Source organism: Anomaloglossus baeobatrachus, chromosome 6 (assembly GCF_048569485.1).
Source record: "Anomaloglossus baeobatrachus isolate aAnoBae1 chromosome 6, aAnoBae1.hap1, whole genome shotgun sequence".
Classification (NCBI taxonomy): domain Eukaryota; kingdom Metazoa; phylum Chordata; class Amphibia; order Anura; family Aromobatidae; genus Anomaloglossus; species Anomaloglossus baeobatrachus.
In genome coordinates this window covers 517,121,576-517,139,967 of record NC_134358.1, presented here as the reverse complement: position 1 = coordinate 517,139,967, position 18,392 = coordinate 517,121,576, and the positions used below count along the sequence as shown (strand labels likewise).

Here is an 18,392-nt window from a genome sequence, read left to right as displayed (position 1 = left end):
ATGAGGAAGCCGCCTTGGAAGCGGGTTTTCAGACTGTCGCTTTTTTGGGCGAGACTGAGCCCGCTAAGAATCTTAGCTCCTCTGATCCTTTTGAGTCCACATTGGACGAGGAAAAATGGGACCTGCCCTAGCCTCGAAAAGGCCGAAAACCCCGACTGCCTCTTGCTCTGTTGGGGTTTGTTGTGTCCGGGCTGAGGAAAGGATGAATCCTTACCCCTGGACTGTTTGATGGTTACATCCAACGCTCACCAAACAGTCGGTCTCGCGTAAGAAACAAATGCAGACATTTGAGAGGTTAAGGATGCCACCTGCGGCACAGATGTACGTGTAACCGTGTCAATCTGTGTAAGACAAGCTGAAATAGCTTGGAGTGCCCCAAGGGAGAGAATGCCGGAGCCAACGGTGCGCCGACAGCCTCATAGATGGCTTTCGACCAGAGATCCATCTGTCTGTCAGTGGCATCTTTGAGTTTGCAGTTCCATCTCCCACTGCAACTATGGATCTAGCTACAAGCCTGGAGATTGGAGGATGCCGCTCGGGACATTGGGTCCAGTCCTTGACCAAGTCAGGGGTCAGGGATAACGTGTATCCTAAGCCGTTTGGAGAAGCGCATATCTGGATAAGCGTGGTGTTCCTGGACTGCCTCTCTGAAGGCAGAGTGGTCCAGAAAAATACGTGAAGCTGACTCCTCCACTGGAGGAGCTGTGAGAAATAACCCACATTCTATAGATGGACGCTATAAGATTATTTACTATGGCGTCACAATCAGGTGTATCCAGATTGAGAGCGGTCTCAGGATCAGAATCCTGAGCCGCTACTTCCGCCTCATTACACAGCGAGTCCTTCTGTTAGGACCCTGATGAAACCGAGGCCGCTCATAGCGAGCCCACTTAGGCTGTCTGGGACTGACGTCCGTGCAGAGCCGTGACTCTGGGATGCGTGTGACATTCCCGGAGCTGTTAGTTATTCACACTGAGGGGGGCCATGGATCAATGATTCAACAGTGCCCATATTGTGAGAGACATGTCCGGACTGCTAGGCTTCTAGTATCATAGCCATAGTCTCAGAAAAACTGTCAGTAAATACTGCAGACACCGTCCTCATCCCCTGGCCATTAGTGCATACAATGGGAGTCTATGTACCTGCCGGCCGTATAGCCGTACATGCTGTACCAGCTGTATAGAAAAACATGTGGTTCTGCACCTTTGTTTTACACAGAGAATATGCTGATAACTCCTCCGCATAATCCAGGAGGGTATATACAACGTGCGACCAAACAGTGCAATGTATATAGTACAAGCATATCTATAAGTGCACTTCTGCACTAGTGGGGTTAGCACCACAGGTGCTGCTTAACGCATGTTACAGCGATTGTGTGACTATCAGAATGCCAGGGTCTTCCACACTTGTCTCTGTATCGTACAGAAACTGACACTAATGGCTGCCGGTGTCCTTGTAGAGAAGGAAGCCGTGGGCGTGCCTGAGAAAGTGCGGGAATCCGGATTCACAGTGCACACAGTGAGAGGGGTGGAGTATGCAAAACATACTCCAGCTCTCAGCTCTGCTCTATGCAGCGTCACGCCCCTACCCTGACTGTCAGGGCTGTGGGCGGTAACGAAGGGAGACTAGGCCCAGAAGCCGGGGACTCGAGTTAACAGCGCGGCCGCCGTAAAAGCGCGGGCCGCGCTGAAGTCCCCGGCGCACCACAAGTGCCAGCCGCGCCGCAGTTCCAGCGGCCGGCGCGACCGATTCATAGAAGTGGCCAGCGTCCCGCCCCTCTCCTGACTGGCAGGTCTGGGGGCGGGAACGAACGGAAGCAGGCCGCAAAAGCCGGGGACTCTAGTTATCAGCGCGGCCGCCGTAAAAGCGCGGGCCGCGCTGAAGTCCCCGGCGCACCACAAGTGCCAGCCGCGCCGCTGCCAGCGGCCGGCGCGACCGATTCCTGGAAGTGGCCAGCGTCCCGCCCCTCTCCTGACTGGCAGGTCTGGGGGCGGGAACGAACGGAAGCAGGCCGCAAAAGCCGGGGACTCTAGTTATCAGCGCGGCCGCCGTAAAAGCGCAGGCCGCGCTGAAGTCCCCGGCGCACTACAAGTGCCAGCCGCGCCGCAGTCCCAGCGGCCGGCGCGACCAATTCCCATAAGTGAGCCTGCTTCAGCAAAGCTGAATGAGGCCATGGCACAGGCGCCGCAGCGCTGATGTCCCCCGGCGCACTACAACACCCAGCATGCTGCGGTGTGAGCGCCAAATGCACGGGGACACAGAGTACCTTGAGGAAGCAGGGCCATGTCCCTGATGTACTCCGCTCCATCCAGCATCTTCTCCAGGGGCTGTAGATGGAGCACGGTCTCAGTGCCTGGAGACCGGTAAATCCCACTTCACCCAGAGCCCTGTAAAAAGGGATGGGGAAGGAATCAGCATGTGGGCTCCTGCCGCCGTACCCGCAATGGGTACCTCAACCTTACAAACACCTCCGACATACAGTGGGGTGAGAAGGGAGCATGCTGGGGACACTATATGTGTCCTCTTTTCTTCCATCCGACATAGTCAGCAGCTGCTGCTGACTAAAAAGTGGAGCTATGCGTGGATGTGTTGCCTCCTTCGCACAAAGCACAAAACTGGTGAGCCAGTGATCCCACTGGGGGTGTATAGCCAGAAGGGGAGGGGCCTTACACTTTTAAGTGTAATACTTTGTGTGGCCTCCAGAGGCAATAGCTATACACCCAATTGTCTGGGTCTCCCAATGGAGCGACAAAGAAACGCACTCCGTGTACGTTTAGGAAACCGAAACTGGTGTTTCTCCTGCTGAGAAGTAGACTCCTCTACAGGTGGCGGCGGGGGAGATAGATCTAACACCTGGTTGATGGACGAGATAAGGTCATTTACTATGGCGTCCCCTTCAGGTGTATCAAGATTGAGAGCAACGTCAGGGTCAGAGCCCTGAGCTGCGACGTCCGCCTCGTCCTCCAGAGAGTCCTCAAGCTGGGAACCCGAGCAGCGTGAAGAAGTCGGGGAAGATTCCCAGCGAGCCCGCTTAGCCGGTCTGGGACTGTGGTCCGGGCAGGAGTCCTCCACGTGAGACCTAGAGCCCCCCCTGGGAGCGCGCTGCGGCGCGGACAGAGGGGCCTGGAGGCGACGATCCAACAGGGCCCGGGGCCTGTGTAAGGACCGGTCTGGACTGCAAAGCTTCTAGCAGCTTGGCAGACCATTTGTCCATAGACTGAGCCATGCATTGTGAAAGTGACTCAGAGTTTCTCAGCAAAAACGGCAAACTCTGTCCCTGCCGCCTGGACAGGGGGAGCAGGGGGGTCTACCTGAGCCGAGGGGCCCACTAGTGACCGAGGCTCCGGCTGAGCAAGCAAAACAGGGGTCGAGCATTGCTCACAGTGAGGGTAGGTGGAACCCGCAGGTAACATAGCCGCACAAGAGGTACAGGTCGCAAAATAACCCTGTGCCTTAGCACCCTTGCTCCTTGTGGACGACATGCTGTTGTCTCCTAGGAGAGTGATCACTGAGGGTATATGGGAAAAGGTATATAGCCCGACCGAACAGAAATATATATATAATATATATATATATATATATATATATATATATATATATATATATATATATATATATATATATATATATATATATATATATATATATATATATATATAGTATCTATTCCGGCACCCTAAGGGGACCAGCACCGGGTGACCGGTGTGGCTTACCGACCGCTAAAAAGCGGAGCGTGTGTCCTCCAGATTCCCTGCCCTAGGTCTCCCAGAGTTGCAGAGCTCTTTCCTGGAAATCCTCCACCGGCAGAATGCCAAAAAAATGGCTGCCGGAGCTCTCTGGGGAGGAGTGGAGCCGTGGGCGGCGCTAGAAAAGTGCGGGAATCTGGGGTCCCCACAGTGATCAGTGAGGGGGGAGGAAACATACAGCATGCTCCGGCCCTCACCTCCGACGTCAGGTCGGCAGTCCCGCCCTTACCCCTGACAGACAGTCCCGGGGGCGGGAGTTTTGGTACTAGGCCGCAATGAAGCCGGGGACTAAATTTAAGACCGCCTCCGACAAGCAGGCGCGGAAGTCCGCCGGTCTTCACAATTCAGCAGCTGCTGCAGCGTCCGGGATGAAGGCGCTCCATGCACAGCCCCCATGGGGACACAGAGTACCTTAGAGATGCAGGGCCCGGTCCCTGAGGATAAATAGACTCCTGTCCGGCAGATTCCCACAGGGGCTGCGGAGGGAGCACGGTCCCAGTAAATGGATGACCGGTCAGGATCCCACTTCTCCCAGAGCCGCTAAGGGATGGTGAAGGAAAACGGCATGAGGCTCCGGCCTTTGTACCCGCAATGGGTACCTCAACCTTAACAGCACCGCCGACGTAGTGGGGTGAGAAGGGAACATGCCGGGGGCCCCGTGAGGGCCCACTTTTCTTCCAACCGATATAACTAAAATGAGAATGCATGAGTGGATGTGTGCCTCCTTCCACACAAAGCATAAAACTGAGGAGCCCGTGATGCACGGGAGGGTGTATAGGCAGAGGGGAGGGGTTACACTTTTTAAAGTGTAATACTTTGTGTGGCCTCCGGAGGCAGAAGCTATACACCCAATTGTCTGGGTCTCCCAATGGAGCGACAAAGAAAGTTCCCTTTAAATGGGATTTCATTCAATGTATAATAGATAAACTTAAAGAAGTGTTTCACCCATATTTATTATTTGCTAGATTGATATGTTGAGAAACAATGTGTCTCTCAAACACCTTATGTAGGCAACAGTGCCTGTGAGAGGCGCTATTGCTCACCACTGTTCCCCATCGCCTGATCTCCAGGCTCCGTGACCTTGGGGATCCGGTGAGGTCACGTCAACTTCCTGATCATGTGACATCACCGCGACCGGCCGCAGTCTCCGTGAGTGATTGACTGTGGGCGGTGTTTCACCGTTCAGCACAGCCCAGCGTGACAGCCCATCAGGTCCCTCCTCCCTCACAGCAAAGCGCTGCAAGAAGGAGACACGCTGGGCTGTGACGAGCGGTGAAACACCGCCCACAGCCAATCACTCAGGGAGACTGCGGCCGGCCACGGTAATGTCACACCGCTTTTAACAATGTAATAACAAATACAACAATATTCACTTACCGCTTCTCCTTTCTTGCCTAATGATATTGTGACATTCTGCATGTAGGAACTGCAAGTGGTCGGCGACCATTCTCTGTTGGCATTCATGTATCACTTTTGTGTATGAACTGGGGTTTAAATATTTTCTACATCGAATCTCTTCATCTTTTAATCTACCTAAAATCTAAATGGATATATATAAAAAAAACAAAAAAAAAAAAACAAAACATGACAGACATTTAATACAAACTGTTCATATAAAGGAAACAAAGACAACTGCACTATTAAATTTGCATTCCCCAAATGTTCCAGTCGGTGGATACGACCCCACTTCCTGAGATAAGCAGCACAGGACGTCTGGCAGCCGCTGATCTCCCACTCCATGAACAGGTCTATGTGGCTTGGCTGACTGGGCATGTATATGGGGGAGGATCGCTGCCAGCAGACTGGGTTGTGTGGCCAGCCCCATTTTCCCGGCTATACAATTGCATCTCATTGTGTTCCCATGTAATTAAGTTTTAGACTGTTACTGCAGAGTGCGGGCCGAACCGCCCGGACATTTAAAGTCTATGGGCAGTCCGGAAGTGGGTAAGGAGACTTTCTGAAACAATAATACGGATAACCAATCAATATCAGTTTGGTAAAGTCTGACTCTTGAGGAAGAAACTATGACACCATGCAAGTTGCACAGCTCCGTATAGTGGCCATGAATGGTACTGCAGACTCTTTCCCATAGAAGTGAACAGGAGACAGCACGCAGTACCATTCATGGTCACTACACAGAGCTGTCCTACTTCTAGGGTGTCACATTCCCTCACCGCAGTTATCTATCTCCAGAAAATTCCTGTCCCCAGGCGCTGTTTGTTTTAAAATGACAAAACAGTGCTTTACTCACCCTACCCAGGTCTCTCCCATTGCTCTAGTTTTTGTTTGCATTGCAGATGTGACATTGACAGCAATGCACCCAATGAGCGCAGCGGCTCTGTCTGAGTAGATGACATCAGCGGCTGAGCTCACTGCATGTCAATACATCACCGCTGCAGACAATAAGACACCAGTAGTAATGGTGGGAGCTCAGTTCTAGATCCATGGAGGGTGAATAAGACAGCAGTAGTAATGGTGGAAGCTCAGTTCTAGATCCGACGAGGGTGAATAAGACAGCAGGAGTAATGGTGGAAGCTGAGTTCTAGATCCGACGAGGGTGAATAAGACACCAGGAGTAATGGTGGAAGCTCAGTTCCAGATCAGAGGAGGGTGAATAAGACAGCAGGAGTAATGGTGGAAGCTCAGTTCTAGATCAGAGAAGGGTGAATAAGACAGCAGGAGTAATGGTGGAAGCTCAGTTCCAGATCCAAGGAGGGTGAATAAGACAGCAGGAGTAATGGTGGAAGCTCAGTTCTAGATCCGACGAGGGTGAATAAGACAGCAGGAGTAATGGTGGAAGCTGAGTTCTAGATCCGACGAGGGTGAATAAGACAGCAGGAGTAATGGTGGAAGCGCAGTTCTAGATCAGAGGATGGTGAATAAGACAGCAGGATGGGGGGGTGGGACTAATCAGTAAGGGGGGTGTGAGGAGTCTGACAACCACCAACCTGAAAAGGATAGGTCTATAGATAAAGTTCTGGGAATATCCATGTAATTGTTAATAGTAGTAAGAAAAGTATATGAGTGATACCTACTTTTTCCATATATTGTGAGCAGTTTGACTCTTGTAATAAATTTGAAGCTTCTTGTTTGTAATACTCCCCTGTTTCAGCCAGAAAAGGCCACTCAAAAATTTCATGATAAAACTAAAAAAAGAAGAAAAAGCTTAATCAGAAAGTGGAAGGAACACGGCAAAACACACAATAGCAAAACTGGAAGCTACAAGACTTCGGTACCTTTAAGGGAAATTTTTTCTTATACTGTTCAACATGAACAAAGGAGTTGATAACCCCGTGGATTACTTTTTGATTTGGGTCTTCCCCACATCGATCACTGAAAAGTAAGGACAACTTGTGAAAATAACGGACAAGGCAAACTAAAAAATTACTCCCGGGCTAGCACATACAGGATAGGGGATAAGCTGAAGATCGCAGGGGGTCTGATCACTGGGACCTCTGCATATACATATATACACATACAGTATATATCCTCTTCTTTTCAGGACAGGAAGGAACGCTCCTCAGCAGCTGTAGATGACAATCCTGGTGAGGATACATCCATCCACTTTTCACAGATGTGATGATATCACCGCGAATGACAGCGGCAGACATCCGGATTTCCGCACTGCTTTACATCAGTCTTGCATACATTTTTATTAATATTCATAGCAATATGACTGAAGCATTTCACTGTTACATTACTATTTATTCTAATTTTTTTTTTTTTTTTTAGGAGATTAAAGGGGTTGTCCACTTTTGGAAAACCACTTCTAAACTAAAAGAGTTAATTCTTGTCAAGTTATATTCTATGCATTGGCTAGGAGATAACTTTCCGATCACCGTGTGTCAGACCACTGGGACCCGAACCGATCCCGAGAACTGGGATCTAAAGGGAGCAGTGGTTGATCATGTGCACTGCCGTTTCATTCATTCATTCACACTTGGGCAGCCAGGAATAACAGAGCGCTGCGCTCAGTTGGTCTTCGGCACTCCTACAACAATGAATGGATGGCGTGGAAGTGCGCATGATCCACCTTCACTTCATTCACGCAGAAATCTCAAAGCCCTATTCTCAAGATCAGTCAGACTCCCAGTAATCGATAAGTTATCCCCTATCCAACCAATAGGGAATAACTTGTAAACTTGAGAATAGCTTGCTTTATCAGTTAAAGGGATAAGAAAAAAAAAAACAAAACAACAAAACCACACACACCTGGCACTCTTCCTCAGATGGCAGCGCTGCGGTTACGTGACATTTTATTGCAGCCATTTTAGCAGTAAAAGGTTTTTTCAGATTAGTAAAAATGCAGTGCCCTGGTTGCAGTTTTTTTGTAAAAAAAACCCCAAAAAAAACAAACAAACCAAAAACGAAAGAAAACAAACAAAACTGCCTGTCTGCAGAACTGTCTGCAGCGCTGACATCACATTGACAAGACTGCAGCCAATCAGTGAGTGCAGCGACTCAGAACGGCTCATCCCCTCATCTCGGGCACAGCCGCTGAGCTGACTGAGGGTAGTCAGGGTCCAGAAGACACTGGAGGCAGCAGATACTCAGCGATGGACCCAGGGAGGGTGAGTGAGCCAGTTTGATTTTTTTGTTATTTTTTTGTTAATCTGCATCTGGGGCAAAGGGGTTTCCTGAAACTGATAAACCATGTTTTATATAGAGCATTTACAGACTATTATTTTGAACACAATCGTGCTAATATGGCGCAATGTAACATATTAATAAAAAGATCTATTGAAGATTTCCGGCCATAGAAGTCTCAGTGAACAGATCTTATCCCAAGCTGCAGCGACAAGGACAGATAATTGGAAGGAAAGAGAAAGCTATGAGACCCCAACTTTCACGGGGCGCTCCAAACTAGTGATCACTAACTAAATCATAAAAATTGATTTGGTTCATTAATTATTATTATTATTGCACCATTTATTCCATGGCGCTTTACATGTGAAAAAGGGGCATACATAGACAAGTACAATAATGGTGAATATTTTAAGTTCATCTTTAGCTTTATGTGCTCTATATGCATTTTACATAGCGTTTCTCAATTTATATTAAAGGGAAGCTGTTGCCACTTTTTTGGCTTATAAGCTGCGGCCACCACCACCGGGCTCTTATATACAGCAATCTAACATGCTGTATATAAGAGCCCAGGCCGCTGTGAGAACATAAAAAACACTTTATAATACTTACCTAACGGTCGCGCAGTTGGCCATATGGGTGCCGCCTCTTTTGGCCATCTTCATCCTCCTTCTGACTCCTGTGTGTATGACGTGTCCTATGTCATACACACTCGCAGGTCCTGCGCAGGCACACTACAATGCTTTGGTCTGCCCTGCTCAGGACCTGAATTCCGGTGAGTGTGGATATCGTCGGACGCATCATGATCCGCGGCTAGAGAAGAAAGAGGACGAAGATGGCCGAAAGACGACGCCGGCACCAGCGACGCCCATCTTGGCCAATCGAGCGACCGTTAGGCAAGTATTATAAAGTGTTTTTTATGTTCTCACAGCGGCCTGGGCTCTTATATACAGCATGTTAGAATCCTGTATATAAGAGCCCGGTGGTGGTGGCCGCAGCTTAAAGGCCACAAAAATGCTGACAGGTTCCGTTAAAAAAAAAAAAAAATAATGTATCGCATTGCCTGAGCTAGGTGCACAATTTTTTTAAAAGGAGTATGGTTTTTATTCATTTATTTCCTGGTAGACAAGATTATTCCTTTTGCTGATGGACAGGACAGCAGAATAAGCATCTCTGGAGTAAACCGTCCCCGGCACACGATCACGGAGCTTTCTTACCTTTTAATCTCTTTTAGGAGCATTCGAAGGAGGGTTTCCTGCATCGGTTCTATCATCAGCTTCCTCCACATATCCAGTGCTAACTGCAACAGTCACAAGGGTCACTCATTAGTTACATTATTTGCACATTGCATAACGTTAATGAAACCTTGTGATGCCCGGTGAGTTTTGTGGAGCACAGGCAACTGCAGTCACAAAATAGTGATCAGGCAAAAGAGCTTTAAAATAGCCAAGTCCTTTATAAGTATTTATATAGGGTTTGTCCACTAGGAAAAGAAAAAGGCTTCAATTTTTCTTTAGTGATGGGCGATCCAAGCAGGAAAGGTTGGGGTCCGTATCGGATACCTCCTGTCCGTCCACAGACCCCAAACACTGACTTCTCAAGAGTCTGTGTTAGGCTATGTGCACACGCTGCAGTTTTGGTGCAGACATTTTCTGCACCAGATCTGCACACTGTGGCAAACAAAAAAAAATATGTCAAAACTGGATGCGGTTTTGACACGGTTTTTGGGGCCCATCAAGAAAGTCAATGCATTGAAGTCAATTGGTGAAAAAACGCTGCTAAACCTGACCAATAATGGACATGTTGCAAATTTTTTCTGCATGAAAAGCTCCATCAAAATCATACACAAAACCACCACCCCCAAAAAAACGCCTTGTATGTACAGAAAATCTAAAATCCCATAGACCATGCTGGCTTCAGAAAAGGCATGCAGATTTTGATGCAGATTTCAAAAACTGCGGCTTGTGCACAGGGCCTTACTGTTCTGGATCAGCCACCATGATATTTATTAACCTCCTCACGACACATGACGTACTGGGTACCTCGTGGATCGTGTCAGGTTAATCCCTGTCTGCTGACGCCGGCAGTGATTGCTGCACATGTCAGCTGCTTTGAACAGCTGACATGTGAGGCTATCAGGCACGAGAGGATTTGCTACTAAATTATGCATGTTAACCTTTTAGAGCGCGCTGTGAAAAATGTCACAGTGCGATGTAACAGCGGGCCGCAGTAAGCATTCACTTACCCAGCTCCATCGGAAGTCACATTATGTGATCACTTGGATCCGATAGTTGCCATGCTAGCACAGGGTCATGTGATAACTCCTGTAGCTATCGTGAGTCAGTTCCTCTTACAGCCGGCAGAGGACAGTGTGTGAGACTAGAGCTGCTTTTGTGCAGATCAGAGCAATGCTGCTTTGATCTACAGGAAAGAATGAGCAATCAGACTGCTGATCCTTATAGTTCCCAAGGGACATTAGTAAAATAAAACAAAAAAAAAAAAGTTGAAATCACCTTCCCATTCGCCCCATTGAAAATTAAAGGGTTAAAAAAATACACATATTTGGTATCGCCGGGTTCAGAAATGTACAATCTATCAAAATATAAAATCAATTAATCTGATCGGTAATCTGTGCAGCAGCAAAAGAAATTCCAAAAGCCCAAATTATATTTTTTGGTTGCCTCAAATTTTTCGCAAAATGCGGTAACAGGTGATCAAAAATGCGCTTCTGTGCAAAAAAGAGAATTTTGTTTACTTACCGTAAATTCTTTTTCTTATAGTTCCGTCATGGGAGACCCAGACCATGGGTGTATAGCTACTGCCTCCGGAGGACACACAAAGTTACTACACTCAAAACGTGTAGCTCCTCCCTCCTAGCATATACACCCCCTGCTAGCCAGTCCTAGCCAGTTTAGTGCAAAAGCTGAAGGAGGACATCCACCCACAAGTAGAGATAGAGTAAAACCCGGAATAACCGGAGCCTCTGTCTACAACAACAGCCGGTGAAGACACACGGAAAAAGAAACTTGCCAACAGGCAATAGGGAGGGTGCTGGGTCTCCCATGACGGAACTATAAGAAAAAGAATTTACGGTAAGTAAACAAAATTCTCTTTTTCTTTATCGTTCCTATGGGAGACCCAGACCATGGGACGTCCCAAGCAGTCCATGGGTGGGAATAAACAGACAACTGAGAAGCAGGAAAACCCAACTTCACAAATGGGCGACAGACACCTGAAAGATGCGTCTGCCGAAGCCCGCGTCTGCCAAAGCAAGAGCATGCCTTGGATAGAGCTTCGAAAAAGTATGCAGACTAATTCGAGCTGCCGTCTGACAGACCTACTGAGCCGTAGCCTGAAAGCCGAAAAGGCACCGACAGGTCTGATCAAATGTGCTCTGATCCCCAGCGGGGAAGGCACTTGAGTACACTTGTAGGCCTCGGAAATGGCCGACCTAAGCTAACGAACAAGGGTCGGCTTAGATGCAGAGAGACCGCTATGCTGACTAGCAGTCAGTACTAGAGAGAGGTGCACCGCCTAATAACGGCGGTGCGAGACACCTAGATCCGGGGCGCCCGCACCAGATCCAGGATATGCAACGCTTCCTCAAGCGATGAAGAGGAGCCGGACAAAAGGAAGGCAGGAAAATTGCCCCGGATAAGGTGGAAGCAGTAACCACCTTAGGGAAAAAAGTCCGGAGTCGGACGGAGACCACCTTGTCTTGATGCAAAAGACCAAAAAAGGGGGTAACTCAGAGAGAGTGCAGCCAGAACTCCCTGGCAGGAAATTATAGCCACTAGAAAGACTACTTTCTGTGAAAGATGAAACAAAGAAACCTCCCTAAGAAGCGCAAAGGGGGGTTTCCGGGAACCGGGAGGACCGGATTAAGGTCCCAGGGCTCCATAGACCGCCGGAAAGGCGGAATGATGTGAGACGCGCCCTTAAAGGAGCGCACCGGAGCCAGCCGGACGATACGCCGCTGGCACATACCGACAGAACGGAGACCTGTCCCTTAATGAGGGATAGTCCTAGCTGTAGACCGGACTGTGGAAGGGACAGGAGGGTCGGCAAGGCTAAAAAGGTCCAAGGACACCTTGGAGCTCGAGTCATAGCGGAGATGACTTCAGGAAGGATACCAGAAGTCGCCAAGATCCAGGACTCAATAGCTACGCCGTCAATCCGAGAATCCAGAATTCTGACGGAAAATACGGACCTTCTGAGAAAAGGTCTGGACGGACCGGAAGATGCCATGGCAATCCAACGGACAGAAAGAGCAGGTCAGGATACGAAGCCTGCCTGGGTCAGTCTGTAAGAGAATGACCCGACGGCCCCCTTCCCTGATCTTGTGCAGGGCTCTGGGCAAGAGGTAGAGACGAAACTGGGATCAAACATGAACCAGTGTGTCTACCGCAAAACCTGAGGATTGTGGACCACGGTTGGACAGCTGAAATAATCTGCCCGCAGTTTTGACATCTAGGATGTGGGCTGCGGATACGGTGGACTAGGAGTCCCTTGTCCAGTGAAGAATGTTGAGGCGCCAAGATTGCCAGGCGGCTGAGTGTCCCGATCTGGAAATTGATGTAGGAAAACGCTGTAACGTTATCCGACTGAACTCGAATGTGCCTAGCCGCCAACAAATGGTGAAGGCTAGAGAGCTAGAATACAGCTCTGATTTCTAGCCCATTGATCTAGAGGGCTGATTCGGACAGAGTCCAAGCGCCATGCGCTCCGCGGTGGAGATATAATGCTCCCAAGGCGGAAAGACCAGCACCCTGGTGAGAATCACCTGGGACGGGGCCAGGAAGGAGCGTCCCTGAGACAGAGTGGTCGAAACCACCCCTGAAAACGAGCCCCAGGTCAGTGGCAAAGCCACCACCCCGTGGAAGGAGGGAGTTCGCGTGTACAGCGGACAACATCCAGTCTCAGAGGGCACAGGAGAAACTGGGCAAGGAATCGCTTCCATTGACGCCACCGTCTGACCAGCACCTGTATTTGGTGTCTGATAGAACGACGTCGACCGCCAGCGGAGGGACTACTTATCGACTAAGAGCGGCTTCACAAGAGCCGACAGTCTCGAATTGCGTCCTTGAGAGCCTCTGGTTCGAAGTCAGAGTGGACTTGAACAGAATGACAAGCCACCCGAATAGGTTAGAGTGGCGAGAGTAAGCGAAGTACTCTGCTAAGAGTCTGCACTGGATGAAGGCCTGAGAAGAAGGCTGTCTAGGGCAAACGATCACTGTCAATCCCTAGGGGTGCAGGACCCTAATCACAGCAGCCCCAATGAGAATACTCGAGGGGCCGTGGCCAACCCCAAGGGAAGAGCCACGAATTGGACCACTGATGGCAAAACGCAGTCAACGCTGGTGTGAAACTGCGATTGACCGTTGCAGAAAAGCATCTCTGATGCCGAAGGCTGCGAGGGAATCTCCTTGGGTTCTTGATTGATCCGGTGAAAAAAAACACACGGAACAAGACAGAGACTCCATGTGAAAACGCCACACCTGACCATGCTTGAAAAGCTAAAGATCCAGGTCGGAAGGCACCGCCCTCTTCGGGGACTAGAAATAGATTTAAACAAAAATCTCAGAACCGTTCCCAGTCGGGATTCGGTACAATTACTCCATTGGCCTGCAAGAAATGCCACGGCTTATGAAAAGGCGGCGGCCTTGGAGCCGGGAGGAGGTAACAGAAAAAATCTGTTTGGCGGGTGGACAGAACTCCATCTTGTAGCCATGGGAGATATAATCCCGCCCCCACTGAACGGAGACGTGTTAGAACCATACGTCGCCAAGTGGAGAGAGCCTGCCACCGACTAGGAGGAGGTTGGCGTGGCTAGATAGCTCGGAGGGAGCTGACTAAGTGGCAGCATCTCCTGCGGTCTTCTGAAGACGCAGCTTCAAGCCAATTGGTTCTATGAACCTAGGCCGAGCTAGAGGACGATCAGATGGAGGAACGGAAACCACCGAAACCTCAACTGATTCCTGCCCTGGACAGGTTCCCTGGTTTAGGTTTGTGGCAAGGAAGAACTCTCCCCGCCAAGAGCTTCCTAAATTTCATCCAGTCGGTTCCGAAGAGACTGGTCCCACCAAAGAGGAGCCCAGCAAGGAACCTCTATAGAGGCATCTGCCCTCCATTTCCGAAGCCACAGGAGCCTGCGGACAGCGAGGAAAGTAGCCAAGACCACCGCCGTGCGGTGTCCAGCATGGCAGACCTAGGCAGAGGATGAAAAGACTGAAGTCTGGAAGTTCAGGCAACCGTTTTGGGCATAGGGTCCCTGTGAGGGAATGCATCTCCTCTGAGGAGCCATCAGCCACTGACATAACGGTCCGGGCAGAGCCACCTGAGGTGAATGAGCCCACTTCTTGACCACTATTGGTGGACAGGGGAAACACAGTCCTCAGAATCACGCTTCATGGGAAGCGACTGTCAGAGCGGACCCTGGGCTGGTCACAGGGACCTGAAAACCGGAGTGGTTAAGGAACACACGTTGTGTTCACCTAGATAAGGTAACTCCGGCGGATTGAGGTCCAGTACAAAATTAATGTACCGTGGGATCCTTATAGAGGTGCCGTCAGCCACTGATACAACTATCCGGGCTGAAAGTCTAGACACCGGAGTGGCCACCCTTGGCGAATGAGTACACTCCTTGACCACCTCTGATGGGAGGGGGAGACAGGCAGCAGAACCCCGTTGTGGGATGTGCAGGACAGGCTGTGGGCTTGGACGCCTGAAAACTGGAGTGGTTAAGGAACACACTCCTCGTCTTGTTAAAGGTATACTGATGCCTTACTGCCAGCGGGGAATACTCCCCTGATACAGGCGGATGGAGGTCCAATACAAGTATAATGGACGCAATCCAATCAGTCGCATCCGCGTCACCTACGGACGGATCAAAGTACCTAAAGTAGCGTCCGTGACATCCTCCTCGTCCAATGAGTCAGCTCGTAATCGGAGCTGCGGGACGGGGAGGACAGGGGACCCTGCGTCTCCCTGTCAGGAGGACGGGGTCTGAGAGCTTTGCTGAGCGAGCAGAAAACGCCCTGAGAAGGGGGCTGCATGCTCAGCAGATGCCGGGACAGGCCGACCCCTGGAAAAAAGATTCCCCCAGGGGTCAGCCATCGACCGGAGCAGCTGGAGGGACCCTGAATGAGCCTCCAAGCTGAGGGGCCACAGTGGTTATGAGCTCGGTACAGCCGTACGAGACTACCAGCAGTGGATACTAAAAACAGCCTGCAGCCTCGCTCTGTGAGACATGCTGCAGAGGTGGGGGGCTATGTCTAGAATGTCTAGAATACCCGAGACAGGGGTCAGCCTGGGGAGACTCCAGGCAGAGGCACCACATAAGGACCATTACAGTGTGGGTCCGTGCCGGTTCAGGCAATATGAGTTTACATGCAGAACATGTAGTATACAGCCTTGGAGCTTTGCTCCTAGTGTGAGACATGCTGCTGAGGAGGTTCTATAATAAAGAATTAACTCCCTCAGAATGCCGTGATCGTGTATAAAAGTGCACAGCCAGAGGTTGTGACTTATCAGGCCGCTATTATGAGTGCCCCCTCAGGTTCCAAGCCTGGACCCCCAGCCATATATCCACTCCCTCTGCTGCAGAGCAGCCAGCGCCGATCAGCGTACTAAGAACGCTGAGAAAATGGCGCCAGAGTGAGGGGGGGGGGCGGGGGTTAACCTAGGAGCGGGAATCGGAGGGCTAAGGCATGTACAGGGGAGGGAATCATCTCCTAAAACGGAGTGTCGTCCCCTGTGCAGAGCGGCCGGCGGGCGGCGCTGCAGTGTCCCCTTGCATGAGTAACATGCAGGGGAACAAAACGAAACTAGGCCGCGGCTGAAGCCGGGGCCTAGAGTTATACATGCGGCCGAAAATCAGGCATCATCGGCGCGGTACTCAGTAAAAACTGAGAAACCGGCCGGAAAAACTGTAAAAAGCAGCATTATCAACATAAATCACTGTCCCCTCAATAAATCCACATTGTAGAAGGACCCTTGAACAACGTCTCTATACTTAGCTTTGAGACGCAGGGTCCAATCCCTGGTGGGGTGGGGGTCCAGTGCTCCGTCCAGCAGGGTCCTGCCAAAGGGCTGCGGATGGAGGCCGGTCTCCTGCAAGGCAGTGAGAACCGTGTTGGCTCTAACTTCAAGCCAGAGCCCCTAAGGGATGGTGAAGGAGCGCGGCATGAAGGGATTTCTGCCCTGAAGTCAACCTTAACAGCACTGCCGCCAGGGGAGTGTGAAGGGACATGCCGGGGGTCCAGTGGACCCGCTTTTCTTCCAAATCTTTAGAAAAAATGAAAAATCAAAAAAGGATGCATGTGTGTGTGTGATCCTCCTGACACAAAGCTTGAAACTGGCTAGGACTGGCTAGCAGGGGGTGTATATGCTAGGAGGGAGGAGCTACACGTTTTGAGTGTAGTAACTTTGTGTGTCCTCCGGAGGCAGTAGCTATACACCCATGGTCTGGGTCTCCCATAGGAACGATAAAGAAAATGGTATCGTCAGCTCCAAACGCAAAAAATAAGCAGTCACTGAGCCATAGATCCCGATAAATGAGAACGCTATGGATCACAGAAAATGGCGCAAAACGTGTGCCTTTTTTTGGACAAAGTTATGAATTTTTTTTTTAACACCTTAGATAAAAGTAAACCTATTCATGTTTGGTGTCTATGAACTCATACTGATCTGAGGCATCACACCCACACATCAGTTTTACCATATAGTGAACACTGTGAATAAACTATCTCAAAAACAATCATGGACTCGCACTATATTTGCATTTGGAATTTTTCTTCCGCTTTCCAGTAAACTACATGCTAAAATTTATGGTTTTAGCCCTAAAGCCTAAATATGGCAAGATTGACAGAAAAAAAAAAAAAGTTACGTCTCTCGGAAGAAGGGGAGTGAAAAAAGAACGGAAAAACAGAAAATCGCCCAGGGGTGAAGGGGTTTATAAAAAAAAAAAAAAGGTATGGCAAATTCCACTATCCTATAGTTATGTAGTGATTACCCGTGTACGGCATATAGCATCAGCCTCTATCAGATACATGTCATACAGCGGCCAATATCAATATGTATAGCGACCTAGTTATAAAAAGTAATGGTTGGTTTAGCGGCTGCCGGCAGGGACAGGATAATAGCATCATAGATATTATGTGTTCAGCAGATTGAGCTCGAGATAGAAGGATTTATCCAATAACCCAACTTCAGAATTATCCTCCAGCACAAACAAGCAAGAAATAAAAAAAAGACTGGTCATATTGGTAATTTTTGTTTCTTTTGTTATGTTGTGTTGTGTTAGCGGTGTCTGGTGGTGCTGATCCATCTGTCTATAATATGCATCAACTCGCAATTGTAACGTTGAGGATTTCTCTGCAGGTGATTGCTCGGGACACAGATTACAATTACTCACTTCCCCAATCTCCATCAGCGGCTCATTCATGTCCACCCCGCCGTAGCCATACTGCAGATCTGCCTCGGTCAGCTTGTTCTTTTTTATGAACTGCGTGTTGAGATACCTGTGGAGGATAAATCATGACGACCATGAGAACAAGGTGCGCGGACCGTCCCGACCAGATGCTGTTCATTATGACTGTGGATGACGGGCATTATACATCGGAAAAAGTGCTGCAAAGTGATGAGAAGAATGGTCTCCGAGGAGAGCTGGAAATGAGGAGGGCTCCCAGCGCCAGGTACAGGCTCATCAGTTATTGGAGCCCAGTCTAAAACTGAAAAGGTAACACGCATATAAAGCCCATTATCCGGTTCAGGACCAGGACATTTTGCCCAGTTCTTGACCAGGAAAATTTTCAGGTTTATGCCATACATAAACTTAACAGCTCTGAAAAATGTCTTGTTAATAACTCTTGCAATACATGGGGATTACCTTCTATGTCATTTTTATGTTTTTGGGGTTTTTTTGCACTGATATGAGGGAAAAGGTTGTAATGAAAAAAATGCAATATGTCTTTATTTCTTTACATTTAATGTTATGGGGTTTTTTTTAGAACCATAAAAGGATTGCTAAAACAAAACAAAAAAACGACTTTTCAAAATGGT

General features: G+C 49.2%; 1 protein-coding gene across 1 annotated transcript in view; it reads right to left on the bottom strand.

Moving 5' to 3' along the window:
- Positions 1–18,392, bottom strand: part of CUL2 (cullin 2) — a 178,501-nt gene that overhangs the window by 91,973 nt on the left and 68,136 nt on the right. Inside the window, exons 5-9 of the mRNA XM_075316773.1 lie at positions 17,746–17,851; positions 9,548–9,630; positions 6,983–7,079; positions 6,782–6,892; positions 5,124–5,286 (exon numbers count right to left, since the gene is read on the bottom strand). Of these exons, the coding sequence (XP_075172888.1) occupies positions 5,124–5,286; positions 6,782–6,892; positions 6,983–7,079; positions 9,548–9,630; positions 17,746–17,851 (560 nt within the window). The remainder of the gene's footprint in view (positions 1–5,123; positions 5,287–6,781; positions 6,893–6,982; positions 7,080–9,547; positions 9,631–17,745; positions 17,852–18,392) is intronic.